The 17,633-nt window shown below is 40.9% G+C and overlaps 1 protein-coding gene and 1 pseudogene across 2 annotated transcripts in view; both read left to right on the forward strand.

Annotated features, from left to right (window-relative positions):
* Window positions 1–10,602: 10,602 nt before the first annotated feature.
* Ccdc90b (coiled-coil domain containing 90B) overlaps window positions 10,603–17,633 on the forward strand; it is a 26,854-nt gene continuing 19,823 nt past the window's right edge. Inside the window, exons 1-2 of one of the 2 annotated variants that reach the window (XM_008844187.3) lie at window positions 10,603–11,034; window positions 16,613–16,732. In XM_008844187.3, coding sequence (XP_008842409.1) covers window positions 10,944–11,034; window positions 16,613–16,732 — 211 coding nt within the window. In that variant the 5' untranslated portion in view covers window positions 10,603–10,943. Of the gene's footprint in view, window positions 11,035–12,324; window positions 14,108–16,612; window positions 16,733–17,633 lie in introns of those variants that run through there. The other variant, XM_008844188.3, reaches the window with a different exon arrangement.
* Window positions 17,206–17,633, forward strand: part of LOC115072214 — a 709-nt pseudogene continuing 281 nt past the window's right edge.

Consider the following 17,633-nt stretch of genomic DNA (forward strand, 5'->3'; position numbering starts at 1 on the left):
AACCATCCTCCTATAGTTATTGTTTGATATTCCCCTTCTGTGATTTACGTGCTTGTGAATGAAAACAATCCTAGCAAATGGTATACTAATAATAGAAATCTCCATAACACAATCTTGCACTTCATTTCTTATAAAGCTCCAGCACCACAGTGGATAACAAAAGCATTGGAAGTTCTTGAGGAAGGCCACATGGAACAAGAGAAAGATGTTTTCTGGAGTCAAATATTCAAAGCCTCAAATCCTACCAATAGAGGCTGTGTAGCACTAAACAAGTTCTTTATCTTTTAGGGCCTCCGTTTATGCATCTATAAAGTGAGAATAATTGCTACTAGGCATTGTCCCAGGGATTAGAGTTCATGTCTCAAGAGTACCTAGCTTCTATTTCTTTAAATCCTGATGTCACTGTCTTCACAATGAGGTAGACATAATTAGTAAGTCAAGTTTAAAAACTTCCAAAGTAAAGGTAAAACCATCGAAATTACACAGCCAAGAAAAGGCTGGTTTGGGGCCAGTGAGATGACTCAGTGGGTAAAAAAAATCTATGCTGCACAAGCCTAACAACCCAAGTTCGATACCTGGAAAGATAGAATTGTCTCCACAAAGTTGTCCTCTGATCTCCACACGTGTGCAGTGTCACACGAACCCACCACACATCACACATACAATAGTAATAATAATGAACAAAAGGAAAAAAGGCAGGTTGTCTTCATTATCAGCATATAGATTTCAATAGAATCAACATAAAGAATTGGATTTTTCCTTAAATGTTAAAGAGAATTTCCATAAAACCCTGCAATTTCACTCCAGAGTATATAACCAAAGAATTGAAAAAAGATAAGTATATGTGTATGCATGTTCATAACAGGCCTATACACACTGGGTGTGATGCCACATACCTTTAATCCCAGCACTCAGAAGGCACAGGCAAGTGGATCTCTGTGAAATCGAGGCTGGCCTGGCTTACATAGCAAGCTCCAGGCCAGCTGAGGCTACAGAGAGACCCTATCTCAAGAACACAAACAACAATGACAACAAAAATCAGGTATATACACAACAGCCAAAAGGTAGAAATATGTCAAATTTTTATCAATAAATGAATGGATAAGTAATATACATATAAAAGATTGCACAAATATGATATTGCTAAACACCTGAAACATTTTGCAAAGTGAAAAGGCATTTAAAAAGTCACATAATGGTGGTTCCGTTTATATGGTACACCCAGAAAAGCTAGATCCATAGAGACAGAATGGAGCTCAGAGATAGCCAGGACTGAAGAGTAGCAGAGAAGGAAACAACCTACCTAATAGGCAAGAGATGAAAATCTTTTTTTAAAATTTTGCTTATTCCTTTTATTTTATGTGTATGCATGTATTGCCTGCATGTAGGTAAGTGCACCCATGTCATGCAATGCCCGTGGACAACGGAAGACGCTGTTGGATCCCCTGGGACTGGAGTTACCGACAGTTGTTAGCTGCCATGTGGGTGCTGGGATTCGAACGCGGGTCTTCTGTAAAAAACAGTCAGTGTTCTTAACCACTGAGCCATCTCTCCAGCCCCAGGAGATGGAAATCTTAGGAGGGATGGGAATATTTTGGAACTAAATAGAGGTGGTAGCTGGCACAGCATTGTGACTGTGCTGAGTTATCTGAGGCAGCCAAACAGTACAAAGAGGAGGGCTCTTCCAAGCAGATATCCTGAGCTCTAATCTCTGCCTAGTTTATCCTTGCCCAGAAAGGGAGGAAATTGCCAAGGTTTCCAAGGTCAGTATGTAGGACAGGGGCCCTAGGTGAAAGATATAGCTCTCATCACTAAAAGAAAAGCCTAGATAAGAAGACTGAGCAGGCAAAGAATTTTTCAACGCCACTGCCCAGTCTAAGGACTTCCAGCAGTGACTTACAGCAGTCTAAGGACTTCCGACTTCCAGCTTCCAGTGGTTCCTACTCTCTGACGTTAGCCCCACCTTTTCTAAACCCATCTTCTGAAGCTATGCTCAACCCACTCTTTAGCTGTTCTCTCTGTTCAAGATGAGCCAGCTCTCTTATCACACTTCCCAATTTTTGCAAGTGCTGTTGCCTTCTGCACACAACACACTTCACGCTACCATCTGCCAAATCCACTTCACTAATCTACCTTTTACCTTTTCTTCCAAAGGAAAGCCTTCACAGAACTTCACACACGGCACTATAAGCCTCTCTTATATAGTTCCTTAGTAGGCTATATGTCCCTTCCTTATGTATTTATTACAATTAAACTCACAGCCAACCTGAAGTGAGGGCTATTAGCCCCATAAATCATGACACTGAAAGAATAGTTGGGTAATTAATGAGAGATGCCAGGAGATAATATAACATTGTAAAGTATACAAGGCTTTGACAGGTCTGTTTTTGTTATTTTCTCTTAATCATTCTTTCCTTTGATTTGTTTGTAATTGGCAGACTTAAAACTAGATGTCATTATTGGTTGCCTAGTACAATCATGATAAAAGTTTTCCCCAGATTTGCAGAAGATAAGAAGTGGTGGTCACTTTAAGTCATGGGGAAAAAAAAAAGATGTGATGAAGTTCCCCCAATGCTTTTGTGACAATGGGCTTCTATAACTCAGGAATTACACAAATCTGTAAAATCAGCTTCAGAAACTAGAGTAAAGAACACCTTCTATTATTTCTCACATACTCCCTCTAGTGTTGTGAACTCCCAGGTAAGCTAAGGAAGAAAATCGAAATCCGCCCAAAGCTGTTTCACAGTTTCTCAGGCCTACCTTTAAAACTGCACTGGGACTACCTACTGTGAGAGAAAAGAACTGGTGGGTGGCAGGTCCATGCCATTCTTTTGTTTTCTTCTCTTTCACTGAAGCCACTTGAACTACACACAGTGGCCGTACCTCTGGTCATCCCATGCAGTGGTGCCCAGGTCCTTGGGCATCACAGGAAATCAGTATTGAGTCCTCGAGAGGATTTTGGCACATTTTAAATGCTTGGAGACCATGTATCATCACTGGAGATGGCCTTGGAAATCACCAAAGAAACTAGCAAGTATCTTTGCCTTTAGCTTGGAACTTCTCAGCTCGCAGCTGGATCCGCACTGCTTTTCTCCCACTCACTACTTAGGTAGTTTAGCTCAAATTAACTGAAAATAGGAAAATGGCTTTATCCATGTTTGGCAAAGAGTAATGTGTATCTAAATTTGGTACGTATGAGTAAAAAATAATAAAAGTGATCCTCCACAGTGAAAAAACTGGGACTCACTACTCCTGCTAATTTATTAGCCTTTGAGTTATAGAGAAACTAGGTTACCTCAGACTAGGTGAATTTCTAGTGTCCAGGCCACCTCAGGGGTCTGGGACAAGAAATGATTCATTTGCTTTCACAAAAGATCAGTAAATCATTACTTTCTAGAACTTAAATGGATTTTTACCTACTCAAAACTCAAAATCTCCTGTGAGCCTATTGTATAAACCCCTAATTACTTGGTCATTTCTATTCAATTGTTTTTATTTCCCCCAATTTCATCCAAGCTCCATATATTCCTTTGCCCCCATCTACCAGGGTTCTTCAACAAATTATGTCCATATTTTGATTACTCATACATTCATTCAACACAGATTTAACCAAAGGCTTTTTAGGGACCAAACACTATGGTAAATGCTAGAGAACACAGCAACTTCTTTCTCTCCCATCATGGAGGAGACAAATAAGCACGGGAAGGCTGAGCTCCTAACTAAAGCACCAAATGTGCAAGCTGCATGTGTGTGGTGATGGGGAGGCTTCTTAAAGAGGAGGCATTCAAACCAGGATCTGAAGAATATGAAGTTGGTCAAGTAGCCCAGAAAAAGCTCTCCAAGTTGAACGAATGTCACACACAAAGGCCATGAGAAGGAAAAAGCAAGATTAGTAACTGTTTTCTCACTCCAACCTTCTCCGCTGGCTCTCTTGCTCTGTAGATATAAATCCTTAAAAACAGATTCAAAGCCTATCTAGTCTACCTTTTTAAGTTCTTTTATTCACGTATATTCATGGTACAAGCAATGGGTTTCATATTGACATTTTTGTTCCAGAGTATCATGTGCTTTACCCATATTCATTCCCATTACCCTTTCCTTTCCCCCTCCCCTTCTATTTCAACACACAACACACACAGAGAGAGAGAGAGAGAGAGACAGACAGACAGAGAGACAGAGAGACAGAGACAGAGAGACAGAGACAGAGAGAGTCCTTTAATATGATGCTATCTGATTCCATCCATTTTTCCTGCAAGTGCGATGATTTTGTTGTTCTTTATGGCTGAATAAAACTCCACTGTGTATATATAATGCATTTTCTTTATCCATTTGCTGATGGACACTTAGGTGGCTTTCATAGCTTTGCTCTTACGAATACTGACAACTATATCCAAAAAGTGGCTCACTCTCAACTGGAGTGGAATTAGTTATTTAACATTTACAGGACACTAATTTCTCACTGCCTTCTATGGAGGCCTATTTCATATAGCTCCTCTGGTCTCAGTTACATTACAAGTTCTTAGAGAGCAGAAATCCTTGTGATCTTTACATATCCTATTTGAAATCCCTATACAGTAAGAACTTGAATTATTGGTGGGTTTAATTATTTTTCTTTATATTTTTGACATTTATCCTTTTTTAATTTTATTTACTTTTTTATTTTTATGCATATGAGTATATTTCTTACAGGTAGGTAGGTGCACTCATGCCGTGCAATGCCTGTGGAAGTCAGAGGAAGGTGATAGATTCCCTGGAACTAGAGTTACAGACAGTTATTAGCCACTATGTGGGTGCTGGGATTCGAATCTTGGTCCTCTGCAAGAGCAGCCAGTGCTCTTAACCACTGAGCCATCTCCCCAGCCCCCACAACATTTATTCTTAAACATAGCTGCACTCGGAAAATTTCTGGGAATGAACCTGAAATTCTTTGAAGTCCATAGAAGGGTAATGACTATGAACTATGAAGGGTCTGAGAGCTCACTGACTTCAAATTATTAAGTGAGCCTGCCACAGTTTCATGGATGCTGGTAGAAGATCTGGGATTTGGGGTTGAAGAGGATGACTGGTTAAGAGTTTGCTGCTCTTGTAGATAACCCAAGTGCAGTTCCTAGACCATGATCACCTATAACTACAGCTCCAGGGAATCCAACACCCTCTTCTGGCCTCCATAGGCACCCATACACCTGTACACACACAAACCTCAGATGCCATTTCTCAGAGCTTTCCATCTTGTTTTTATAAAAATAAAATTTTTTGGCCTTTTGGAGACAGGGTCTCCCTGTAGCCCCAGCTGTCCTGGATTCATCATGGAGACCAGGCTGGCCTTGAACTCACAGAGATCCGCCTGCCTCTGCCTCCTGAGTGCTAGGATTAAAGGTGTGTGCCACCATGCTCAGCAAGATAAATATTTTTTAAAGGAAAGAAAGAAGATACAAGACTCCTTGGCCAAAAACAAGACATGTAATTACTCTTGGCATAGGAAGCAGGAAGAACACCAGCATATTTGTGTTGGTCTTTCTTGCTCCCAGGTCCCATGGGTATGAAGCAGATGGGTCCAGGTAGCTACCCAAGCATAAAAAGGGTTGCATTACAGAGTGGACCCCTGTGCTAGGAAGACCCAAATGTATTCTAATAGACAGTAAGAATGAGGCCCTTCGTTCCAGAAAATACTCTGTCCCAAGATTCCTCATTTCACAAACAGCCTTTTAAAAAGAGTCACACCTTTAATCTCAGTACAAGGGAGGCAGAGATAGGTGTTGAGGCTAGCCTGATCTATATAGTTCCAGGCCAGCCAGGGCTACATAGTGAGACCCTCTTTCAAAAAAGCAAAATAAATAAACAAAAAGAGTCATATCAAAAGATAGAGATACCACTACTTGCAAGAAATGCTAACGTGAGAAATTCAGAGAATTATCTTCCATCACTGTCAAAGTCATCAAGCATTATTACTGTAATTGAGTATTACATGTGTCCTCTGTGAAGCATTTTATATGATTATGTCTTTATACTCAAGAAACTTATGAGAAAATATGGACATATTTAGGAAAAATGTTTTTATAAATTGAGACCTTCTGCATACAAATAACAGCAACAACAGAAAATCTGAAACACCTAGGAGAATTGGGGAGGTCTCCGGGAGGAATGCTATTTACCAGCTGAATTCTGTCTGGACTCCCTCCATTTGCTACCCCAGTTTCTCCACTGCTACACTATGGTCCATTTAGTAGTGCATGCCTATCCCCAGCTCCTGTGTTCACTTGGTATAATCCAAGGTAGCCTAAAAAAACGATTAAGAACCCAAGAATCCCTGAATTGAATTGAATTGAATTGCCTGTTCCACAAAAGGGGAGCATAATTGGCCCAACACTGCATGTTGGGGATAATTTTACAGCAATATAAATAAAAACCAATATAGAGGACTGCTTTTTCATAACCATTACTTAAAAATATCCTGGTTCCACATACTCATCTATATCCTCCAGACCTCTAGAACAGGAATCATGATTTAGCAGAAACACACACACACACACACACACACACACACACACACACACACACACTCTATACATATACAAAAACAGAGAGAGATGGTCCATAATTTTCAATGATTCAACTTACACATTTATCACCTTCAAGATGGTGCAAATCACACCTGTACATCCACTGCTTTTCACTTTCAATACTCAGCATTGGCATGAGGGAGTCAACATCTTATTCTAAAATGGGCTTTGTGTTAAATGATTTTTACCTAGCTGTAAGCTAATAGGAGTATCTTGAGAACATTTAAGGATAGTCTTGTTATGACATTCAGCAGGCTGTGTTTAGACTTTACATCCCAATAAATACATTACAAATTTTAAAAATGCATGTAACACCTAACTTTACTAAAGATTATAGCTCAGTCTTCCTTACTTTAAGTATGCTAAGAACACTTATGTTAGCATTCATTTAGGCAAAAATATCTTCACAGAACCTGTATATTAAAATGTTAATCTCATTTATTGAATACTGTCCTAAAAATGCAAAAAAGAATGTTGTGTGACACTCACATTAGCTACACAGCTGAAAGCACAATGAACCCAAAGAACGCTTGAAGGACTGAACTAAAATTAATTGCTGGATGGTAGGATGCCACAGTCACAGGACCATTAATTTGTGACTGAGAGCTGCAGTTCCCTGTTCCTGCCCTGTGTGGCCCTCTTATACCATCACAAAGTCACAAAAATCACAAATCAACTAGTCTTCTGTTTTTCTGTTTGTTTTTCTTACAGTGCTGGAGACTGAACTCAAGACCCCACACACGCTAGCCAAGTGCTCTACCACTGAAGTACATCTCCATCCCCATTAATCAACTATTATAAGAATCAGAAGCTGTGTATATTCAGTGTATTTTTGACATGTTATTTTTAGTTTGAAATGAGTTTATCAGGATGTAACTGCCTTGAAGTCAAGGAGCACATTGTTATGAATTTTCATGTCTCTAAGATTATTTAAACTATTGAGTGCGTACAAAACATTCCAACTTGGGACATTTCATATTTAATCACTTTTGGATTTTAGAATATTTAAATTATTTCCAGTTTTTCACAACTATGAATAATATTCCAATAGCCATAAGTTTTAAAACTCACAGCTACACAGGTGATCAGGAGGACAGTTTCTTATGGAAAAAATTAAAAGGACTCATCTCTCCCTGGTACACTTGAGCATGTGTTAAGTATTGTTAGAGCACTATTGAATACATTGTTAAAGCACTGTTAATATTTAAGACTAAGCATTTCTCGTAATCACTCCTTTTAATTGTTTATTTTTTCCTCAAATAAGCTGAGATGATGGAGGCGATGATCAGGAGGACAGTTTCTTATGGAAAAAATTAAAAGGACTCATCTCTCCCTGGTACACTTGAGCATGTGTTAAGTATTGTTAGAGCACTATTGAATACATTGTTAAAGCACTGTTAATATTTAAGACTAAGCATTTCTCGTAATCACTCCTTTTAATTGTTTATTTTTTCCTCAAATAAGCTGAGATGATGGAGGCGATCTGCCTCCCTAATTGACTATTCGATCTTTCCCTGGTGCCCTAGCTGCTTCAACAAAGCAGACTGCTGTAATGCCAGCACCAGCTGCTGAGAATATGTCATGGACATCTCCACAGCTACACAACCACTGCTGTCTGTTGGCAAAACCTAACTCTACTCCAGGTGGCTATGTCCCAGCCGTAACTGCTTTAATAAGCTTGTGATGGACCTTTCTGCAGTCATACAACTGGATGAACTCTAGGTGACCCTGCTTATCATGCAGATATTTTCACCGAGGTCGAAGGGAGCGCTTACCTTGGTGGCCCAGAGGAAGGCCTGTGACTGGTGCACAGCCTTCCATTTCCACGATGAACGTCCATGACTGGTGCAGACTCACCACACCGTTTATCTGACTAGATAAGCAAGCTGTTCGGTTCATTTTATGAGCAAATGGGCAGAGATCCTTCTGTGTTAACTCCTTGGTGTAACAGCATTAAGTTTCTCTTGGCGGTCTTTTCTTGACTACTTTAGCTCTTTATAATTAGAGCAGGCTGAGCTGGCAACATAAATAAAGACAGCAGCAAAAAAGTAAAAATGAAGAGCTCTGAGAGTTGGGCAGTAGAAACAACAGGGAGCAGAGGCTCAGAGACAAGAGCCGTAAAGAGCTGCAAGCCTTGGTTGCAGGGGAACTGCCAAAGGGTCAATAGCCAAAAACGTCCTGTGCCTAAGGGCTGTAGCACTATAGGTAAAAGGGGTTGGGCACCCGAGCCATACGGAAGAGCTGCTGCTGCCTCTGCCACCACCCACTAACGATGGAAGCTGAGGATGACCGTATCTGCCAAAAGTCAGGACCACCAATGGTTAAAATCGAGACTCACAAGCCTCCAACCTGAGCCTAGACTCTGAGGTCAGTAGGCCCTGAGCTTTTAGGGCTTGGAGTTGTAAGGTCCACTAACAGAACCGTGGGAATTTAAGGGCCCAGGATTACAAGAACTTGCTACTCATGAGTCTTATCCAGGTTGAACAAATGGACCCCACCAAGCTGATGGGTGGTGCTTGGACGTGGAATGCTGGCTATTCATGTTTTAGAGTTTCTCATATATTAATAAATGTCTTTCCAAATATGCACTAATAACTCAGATTTCTGCTAGCAGTGTGAGTGCCCTGTGTATTCACTAGCATTAAGAATCGTGGGGTTTTTTCCCCAAACCTATTTTAGGTAAAAATTGTATATATTGATGCTTTGCTTCCCTAACACACACGCCGATTTTTTAAAGCAAATCGAAGCAGGATAGAAAGATAGGGAAAATTACTAGGACATGGGAACAGCCAGGAGCGTCTCACCACAAAGTCTGGTTAAAGCTTCTCAGCAGTTGAGAAGCAACAATTCCGGCACAATTAACAACATTCGCTGTGAGAGTTGCTGACAGAGAGAGTATTACTTTTTTGTAGAGATATTTTAAAATAGCAATAAATCTCAAGTAAGACTATGTACCTTATCACTTGTAACCGGGTCACCGCTCTTTTAGGTTTCTTAGCAACTCTTTGATGATGATAGCTTCCAACTTGGGATATTTCATATTGAATCGCTTTTGGATATTTAGAATACTTCGATTATTTCCAAAATCCTACATATGATTACTGGAAAGGCAACCAAGTGCAACTTTTACAGAAGCCCACACTTACGCTCTTGGGTATGTCTTTTCTCCAGAGCACTTCTTGTCTTTCCTTCTCTTAACTCACTTGCTTCGTATCTTCAATAAAAATGTCTTTTAAAGCCGGGTGTGGTGATGCATGCCTTTAATCCCAGTACTCTGGAGGCAGAAGCCGAACATCTGTGAGATGGAGGCCAGCCTGGTCTACACAGTGAATTCCAGGCCAGCTGGGCCTAGGGGAGACCCTGTCTCAAATAAACAAACAAATGTATGTCTTAACAAAAACACCAACTCCATAACTGGCTCTCCCTGACATTTTCTTTGTAGAAACTAAGAATTCCGATTTAATCCCTAAAAGATTAGGGGCACTCCTCGGGCTGCTGCTATGCAGCAGAGTGGAGATAATGCCTCCTGCCCCATCCCCAACACAGCTGACAACAACCATTTATATTTCTCCGTGTATACTGTATAGATCATATTTGGAGGTGGGGATCAAGTTTGTTCTTTTAATGAGCCTCCGTGTTTAGAACAGTGGTTGTTAGGTAGTTGACTCAAAGTTTTAAATGCATAAATGCAGGAAACCTAATTTAGCCACTGAAAACCTGTATGTTGCGTTCAAAATGTTTACCACGTGGATCAGTGATTGGAGGAACTGAGGACTGACCCGGATACACCAGGAACCGCACAGCATCCACCTAACAGAGGAGAAATTCCGTTTCCCCGAAGACATTAAAACAGTTGGTCCTCCAGTGCGGCAGAGGGCCAAGTAGCAAGCAGGATGCGAAACTGCCAAAACCCGCTGCTGGCTGGACTTCCACGTTTCCCCAGAGGATGCTAGGTTGGTTTCCCCCACAATGCTCAGCAGCTAGGACTGCAGGTCCCAGGATGCTCTGCGGCTACATAGGCCCGGTTCCCACCCACGCGGCGTGGTGAGGGGCCGCTGGCTGCCTGGGGTTAGCGTGCTGTGGAACTGTACGCAAATGGTCGCGGGAAGGTCCTCCAAGACGCCGCTTTCTTAGGGCGGTAAAGGCAGGGGCAGATGGGGAAAGGGCGGTGGGCGAAAGGGAGTAGCTCTGAGTCCTGCTAGGGAAGTGTAGCTGTGTCTGAAGAGGCCCAACCCTGTGGGACCGAGGTGCTAGAGCGCGCTGGACCTGAACGCTGTGAGAAACCGGAAACTACATTTCCCAGCATTCCCTCGTTGCTGGAACTACACTACCCGAAAGCCTCGGCGACAGTTAAAGCGCCTGCCGACCGGAAGCTCTGAAAACATGAAGAGCTGCTGGCTTTGGCGGTTCCTACGCCTTGAAGGCAACTGGGTTTTAACTCCCCGAGGGCGTCTGTCGCCCGCCCTGCGGAGAGGTGAGACGAAGCACCACGTCACCCAGGCCTGAGTGCCGTCCAGACAGACGGTTCGGGTGGGTCGCGCCTGCTCTGGCGCAGTCGAGACGGTGGTACGCCCCTTTTCCAACCCCGCCCTTTCGGGACGCCAGGGCATCCTTCCTGGTCCGAGCCGGCTTCCGCCGCCCTGGGTTTCCGCTCGCGTACCTTCTGAGTTTGTGGCGGGTTTCTTTTGGTTTTACGTTACTTGATGCTGTGTTTGCGCGTGTCCTGGTTCCTCGGTGGGCGGTGCAGATGTGCTCATTTAGCCTGGAGCCCGGGGTTGTGGTAAACTGCACACGTTTCAAGCCAATTGCTTTATTCTCACTCTGATTTTCAGTGTAGTCACGTAGCACACTTTTTTAAAGGATATTTTTATCTATTTTTAAATGTGTATGAGTGTATTGCCTGCATGTGAATAAGTGCACCTGTGTCGTGCAGTGCCCGCAAAGGTCAGAAGAGGGCGTCCGATTTCCCTGGAACTGGAGGTAGGATGGTTGTTAGCTGCTGGAAATCGAACCCGGGTCCTCTACAAGAGCAGTCAGTGCACTTAACCGCCGAACCATCTCTTTAGCCTCATAGCACACTTTTAAGTGCAGCGGAATCTGCAAGTTTCCAACCAGTTGGCAACCTCTGTTAAGAGCATGTATCCTGAAGAACATCTGGCTGTATCCTGAGGACTATTTCCAGGATTTTGTTTTTGGTTTTCAATTTTTAAACTCTTAAGGTGGATCACGGAGTAGGCATCTCATTCCATTCTGGGCATTCTGTTCTCCCCAATCTTTGATGTCAGAGGACCTGCGCCATACCATGTCAACAGACCAGAATGTAAGAATATATGCTGTAATGCTTATTCTCGAGTTTCTCCAGAAAAATAACCAGCTGGGGCCGGGGAGATGACTCCGCAGATGAACGTGTTTGCCACCAAGCCTAATAAACTGAATACTATCCCCAGGATTCAACATGGTGGACGGGGAGAACAGACTTCCAAAAGTTGTCCTCTGACCTCCACACACATTGTGGTATGCACACATACATAAAGTGTGAAAAATGCATAAAAAATAAGAAAAATAGCCAGCTGTGTCACTGAACTGGTTCAATTCTAAAAACAGACATTAGTAAGTTAATAAAACTTACAACTTAGATTTAATGGGATGCTTTTTTTTTTTTGTTTTCCTTTTTGGTCTTTTTGACTCAGGGTCACCTTGTAGCCCTAGCTGGCCTGGAATTCAGATTCACCCGCCTCTGCCTCCCAAGTGCTGGGATTAAAAAGGAATGTGCTACCATGCGTGGCTATTTTATATGCCTTTTCAAAAGTAGATCTGGCCTTTTCCATCAAAGAGGAGTTTGGTATAAGATTAGCCAGAGTTCCCAACCTTGATATATGACTTAGTAACTTTATAAAGTTGATAACTCTTTGAGTTTGTTTTTCTCACTGTAAACCTATAAAAGATGGCTGTGAAAGAATCAAAATGAGTAACAATGAAGATAGAAATGTAGGGTTTTGTACAGACATTTAAGTTCTGAGATTGTTTAAGATATTAAGGACCTATATTCCGTCTTCAGATGGAAACAATGATTATGGTCATTTCTTAAATATACTTGTCAAACATAAGCTTAAGGAGTCCTCATGAATCAGACTGCTCATGGGACAATCAGGCCAGTGATCACAATGCCCTATCATGAGTATTCAAAGGGTTTTTTTGTAGTGCCTTTTTTGCCTCCCAAAAGAAAGGAACCCCCCCACAAAGACCTGTTGCCAAAGAGTGTGCCATCAACAACATCCCCCTCATAGTACTAAGCAAAATCGTATTTAAGAAAGAAATGTCCCCCGTGTTCCATTATTCTCAGCCTCTTTGTAACTAGAACCTAAGGAAGGAATGGCAAATACATCGCATGCCTTGGTGAATTTTGTTCATTCTGTTCGTCTATCTGGATTTAAGATTTAATATGGCTGTAAGATTTTGAAATAGCCTTTATTCCCAAAGAGGGCCATTGTCTCTCTCTTCTATGAATTTATCTTTAAATCATGTCATAAAAAACACAACTTTAAAACCCCAGGGCAGTAGTGCACACCTTATGGTCCCCGTTACTCAGGATGCTGAAATGGGATCATCTGAGCCTAGGAGTCTTGAAACCAGCCTGGGTAACAATGAGTCCCTGTCCACAAAACACCATTCATTTTTGTACACACAGAGCTTTTCCTTCAGCATATGAAGGAAAACATCTAGAATTATGAACATCTAAAATTATGTTGGGCACTGGGAATTCAGTAGTGATCAAGAATAGATGTGGCCCCTACTCTCAAGGACTTCAAGTTGGTTAGCAGATTTTCTCTAAGAGAAACAGTATTTTAGGCCATGTGGCCCACATGGTCAACTACAATTTCTCTGTCATTTTAGCATGAAAGCAGCCATAAATGATTAGCAAATGAGCTGTGAAGTTTTATTTACTTTATAACAATTCAGAAAAACAGGTGTTGGTAACCTGAGGGCAATGTCTGCTGCCTGATCTAATGGGAAGTTAAAAATTATGCCTGATCTAATGGGAAGTTAAAAATTAATAGTTGAGTAAGTGTGGAATCGTACGTGGTATTGCAAAAGAATATTACAAGGTACTGTGAAAAGCCATGTGGAAGATCTGGCCTTACAAGATCTGTGCACACTTTCCAACAGAAGAGACCTTTGGACAGAGCTCTGAAGGGTAAATATGAACAGACAAGAGAGCTTTCTGAACAGAGGCTGTACAAAGGCCACGAAGGGAAGGCAAGCACATGGCATGTTTGTAGAGTTAAAATCTTGAGACCTTGAAAGCAGAGCCAGAGAGCATGCTGGGACCTGAGAGGAGCTGCAGCCCATAGAGATCTGCTGGCAATGTTAAGGTGTTTGATCTGGATCCTGATTTTTGCATGAGGTATTCACTATCTGTTGACTCAAGTCAGAGGAGCTGTACCAGTTTGACTACCCATAAGACCTAAGATCTGAAACATGATTTGCCTCTGAGCCAGGAGTATCATGAATTTGATGCTCACCTGGACTGCATACTGAAACTAAAAGTGAGTATCACTTTTCCTCATCAATAAGAATTTTAAGAAATTAGTAATAGGTATAAAAACAGTAAAATGTTACATAAGTGTTTCTGATTATTTTCTAATTAGAATGAACTTCTAATCAAGAAGGGTTAGCAACTAAGGGTACCAAATCATTACTCCTAATGCAACTCTTGCAATTGTATAGGGCAAGTTTTATTGAATTTTTTTCTTCAATTTTATTTTTCTCACCTGCTTTATGTCTGACAGTGACACAAAAATGTACATTTCTTAACCCTTATTAATGATGCTCAGCCAAAAAAGGCTGACTGCTAATACGCATTTTTAAAATGATTCCACCTTTACATCTGCTTCCTTTTATCTCTTCCATTAAACAGAATTCTAATTATTTTAATGAATCTTTATATCTTGTATCACATTAATTTAAGCTGAGGTTTTGATTTTTTTTTTTAATTTTACATTTATGAGTGTTGTGCCTGCATGTATGTAAGTGTACCTGTGCCCACAGAGGGCAGAAGAGGGCATCGGATTCCCTAGAACTGGAGTTAATGGATGGTTGTTAGCCACCATGTGAGTGCTGGGATTTGAACCCAGGTCTTCTGCAAGAACAGCCAGTGATCTTAACCACTGAACTATCTCCCCAGCCCCGAGGTTTTAATTTTTTTTTTTAATAACATCTGGGGACTGGAGAGATGGCTCAGCGGTTAAGTGCACTGGCTGCTCTTGCAGAGGATCCAGGTTCGATACCCAGCACCCACATGGTGGCTACGAACCATCCTTAACTCCAGTTCCAGGGGAATTCGATGTCCTGACCTCCACGGCATTGCACGACACGGGTGCACTCACGTACATGCAGGCAATACACTCATACACATAAAATAAAGATAATAAATAAAATATTTTTTACTGCCCCCTATTCCATAAAATCAGTAAAGACATCAGGTATGTTTTGGTTTATGTTCTGTCCTGTGCCAAGCACATGACCTAGTATTTGGTTCATATTTTTTGACTATGAAGATACTTAGGAAGGAATCACTTATAAATTCTTAGCACAACACCATGCCTGAAGTTGACACTGTCTTTTAAGTACCTAGATATGTAAGTAGCTTGGGATAAATAAGAGAGACTGACCACACAAGATGATAGAATGTGAACTTTGGAGTCAAAGTAATCTAAATCTGATGCTATTTCCTATTTTTGGCTCTATGACTTATGCAAAATCCTTTACCTCTCCTTGGTTTGGAAAGATTTCCTTGGTTTGGTTTTAGTCTCAGTATGTAGCCTACGCTAGCATCAAATTCTTGATCCTTCTGTCCCAGTCTCCTGAGTACTAGAATCACAGGCATGTGCCACCATACCCAGCTCTATTAAGCATGGTTTTTAATCTAAAAATGTGAATAATGCCTTCCTTTGGTGGCATATAAAGTATCTGGTGTAGTTCCTTGTATTTGACTTATTACATTAATTGGCAGTTATCTTAATATATAATAGTAGAATTTTATATGGGCAGAATTCATCCTCAAAGGAAATAATAATAAAATTCACCAGTAGCATATAAAAAAAGACTATATTGTGTCTAGGTTAGATTTTGGAATTTAATTGAACAGGATGAGACTTACTTCAAAATTGAATAGTAGGCCCTAGAGCTCTTATGTTTACCAGTAAATATTCTAGGCTTTAAAAGTCAGACTCGGGGCTGGAGAGATGGCTCAGCAGTTAAGAACACCAGTTGTTCTTGCAGAAGACCCAGGTTCAAATACCAGCATTCACATGGCAGCTAACAACTCTCTGTAACTCCAGTTCCAGGGGATCTAACGGCTTCTTCTGTCCTCTGGCCATTGTACAACACAGGTACACTTACCTGCATGCAGGCAATACACTCACACACAAAATAATAAATAATAAAATATTTTTTTTTTAAAGTCAAACTCACTGATTGTGACCCACCTGTGTGTCAAAATGCATTGTAGGTCCTGAAGATACAGTAAGGAAAAACAGTCAAGACATTATAGGGCTTATAGTCTGGGTCAGAAAGAAAAACAGCAAACAAGATAACTGTATTAGGGCTGAAATCTATGTATGGATATGTAAGAGAATGGAAAAACAGCTGTTAGATAAGAACATAGGCATAAAAAGGCTTTGTAGTGCTATAAGAAACTTTTGAACACTGAAGAGAGTAGGGCAGATTCTGCTCTCCAGTAATTAAGTAGAGGCAGTGATATCCAAAGCATTTAATATTTATCATTATGATTTAGACTTGACTCTTAAAACATTTCTGAATCTTGAAAGAAGAAAAACATTTGTTGAATGTTTGCTTATGTACAGAATAGTATCAGACCTCAGATTTGAAAAGGGTTCAGAAGAGTCAGTTAATTTTTGCGAGATTACAGCACTCAGTTAATTGGGAAGCTAGAACTATATTTAAATAGATGGAGAAAGCTCTGTAGAAGCCCAAGTGTGATATCACTGTCAATTATTGCAAAAATAAATAACACTGTCTTCTCTTTTCAGATTTCTTGACCACCACAACTAAGGAAGAATATGATAGAAGGCCAGTGGGCATAACTCCTTTAGAACAAAGGAAATTGACCTTTGATAGTCATGCACTGGTGCAGGACTTGGAAACTCATGGTAAGAAACAGGAGTACTTGAAAGAACATTAATAGCACTCTTATAATAAATTACCAAGTCAAGAGTCTATCAACGTTCTTAAAAAGAGTAACTATTTACTTAAACAAAAGTGCCATCCATACAATGGAATAGTTTACAGAAAAAAAGGAAAAAAAAATAGAAAGCATTACATAAAATTATATGTACAGAATGATTCCATTTAAGTGAAAAAAAATTTAAAAGAGTATTAGCCTAGAAACTAGGCTAATACCAAAGTCTGGATGCAAGTACAAATGTTTTAAGTATACATGTAATAAAATTAGGGGCTGGAGAGATGGCTCAGCGGTTATGAACACTGGCTGTTCTTGCAGAAGACCCAGGTTTGAATCTCAGCACCCATATGGCAGCTAACAACTGTCCATAACTCCAGTCCCAGGGGATCCAACAACCTCTTCTGTCCTCCATAGGCACTGCACAACACGGGTGTACTTACATACATGCAGGCAATACACGCATACACATAAAAAATAAATTAATTCTTTTTTCACATGTCCCTGGGTCGGACTACAGGTCTCTCCTTGCAGCGGCAGCGCGAGAGTAGAGTCCGGGCAGCGGAGGCCAGAGTCATGGCTGGACAAGCATTTAGAAAGTTTATTCCGCTGTTTGACAGAGTATTGGTTGAAAGGAGTGCAGCTGAAACTGTCACCGAAGGTGGCATTATGCTTCCAGAAAAATCTCAAGGAAAAGTATTACAAGCAACAGTAGCTGTGGGATCAGGCTCTAAAGGAAAGGGTGGAGAGATTCAACCAGTTAGTGTGAAAGTTGGAGACAAAGTTCTTCTCCCAGAGTACGGAGGCACCAAAGATAGAAGACAAGGATTATTTCTTATTTAGAGATGGTGACATTCTTGGGAAGAAGCTTT

Source organism: Nannospalax galili, unplaced genomic scaffold, assembly GCF_000622305.1.
Source record: "Nannospalax galili isolate Female #2095 unplaced genomic scaffold, S.galili_v1.0 scaffold278, whole genome shotgun sequence".
Lineage (NCBI taxonomy): Eukaryota > Metazoa > Chordata > Mammalia > Rodentia > Spalacidae > Nannospalax > Nannospalax galili.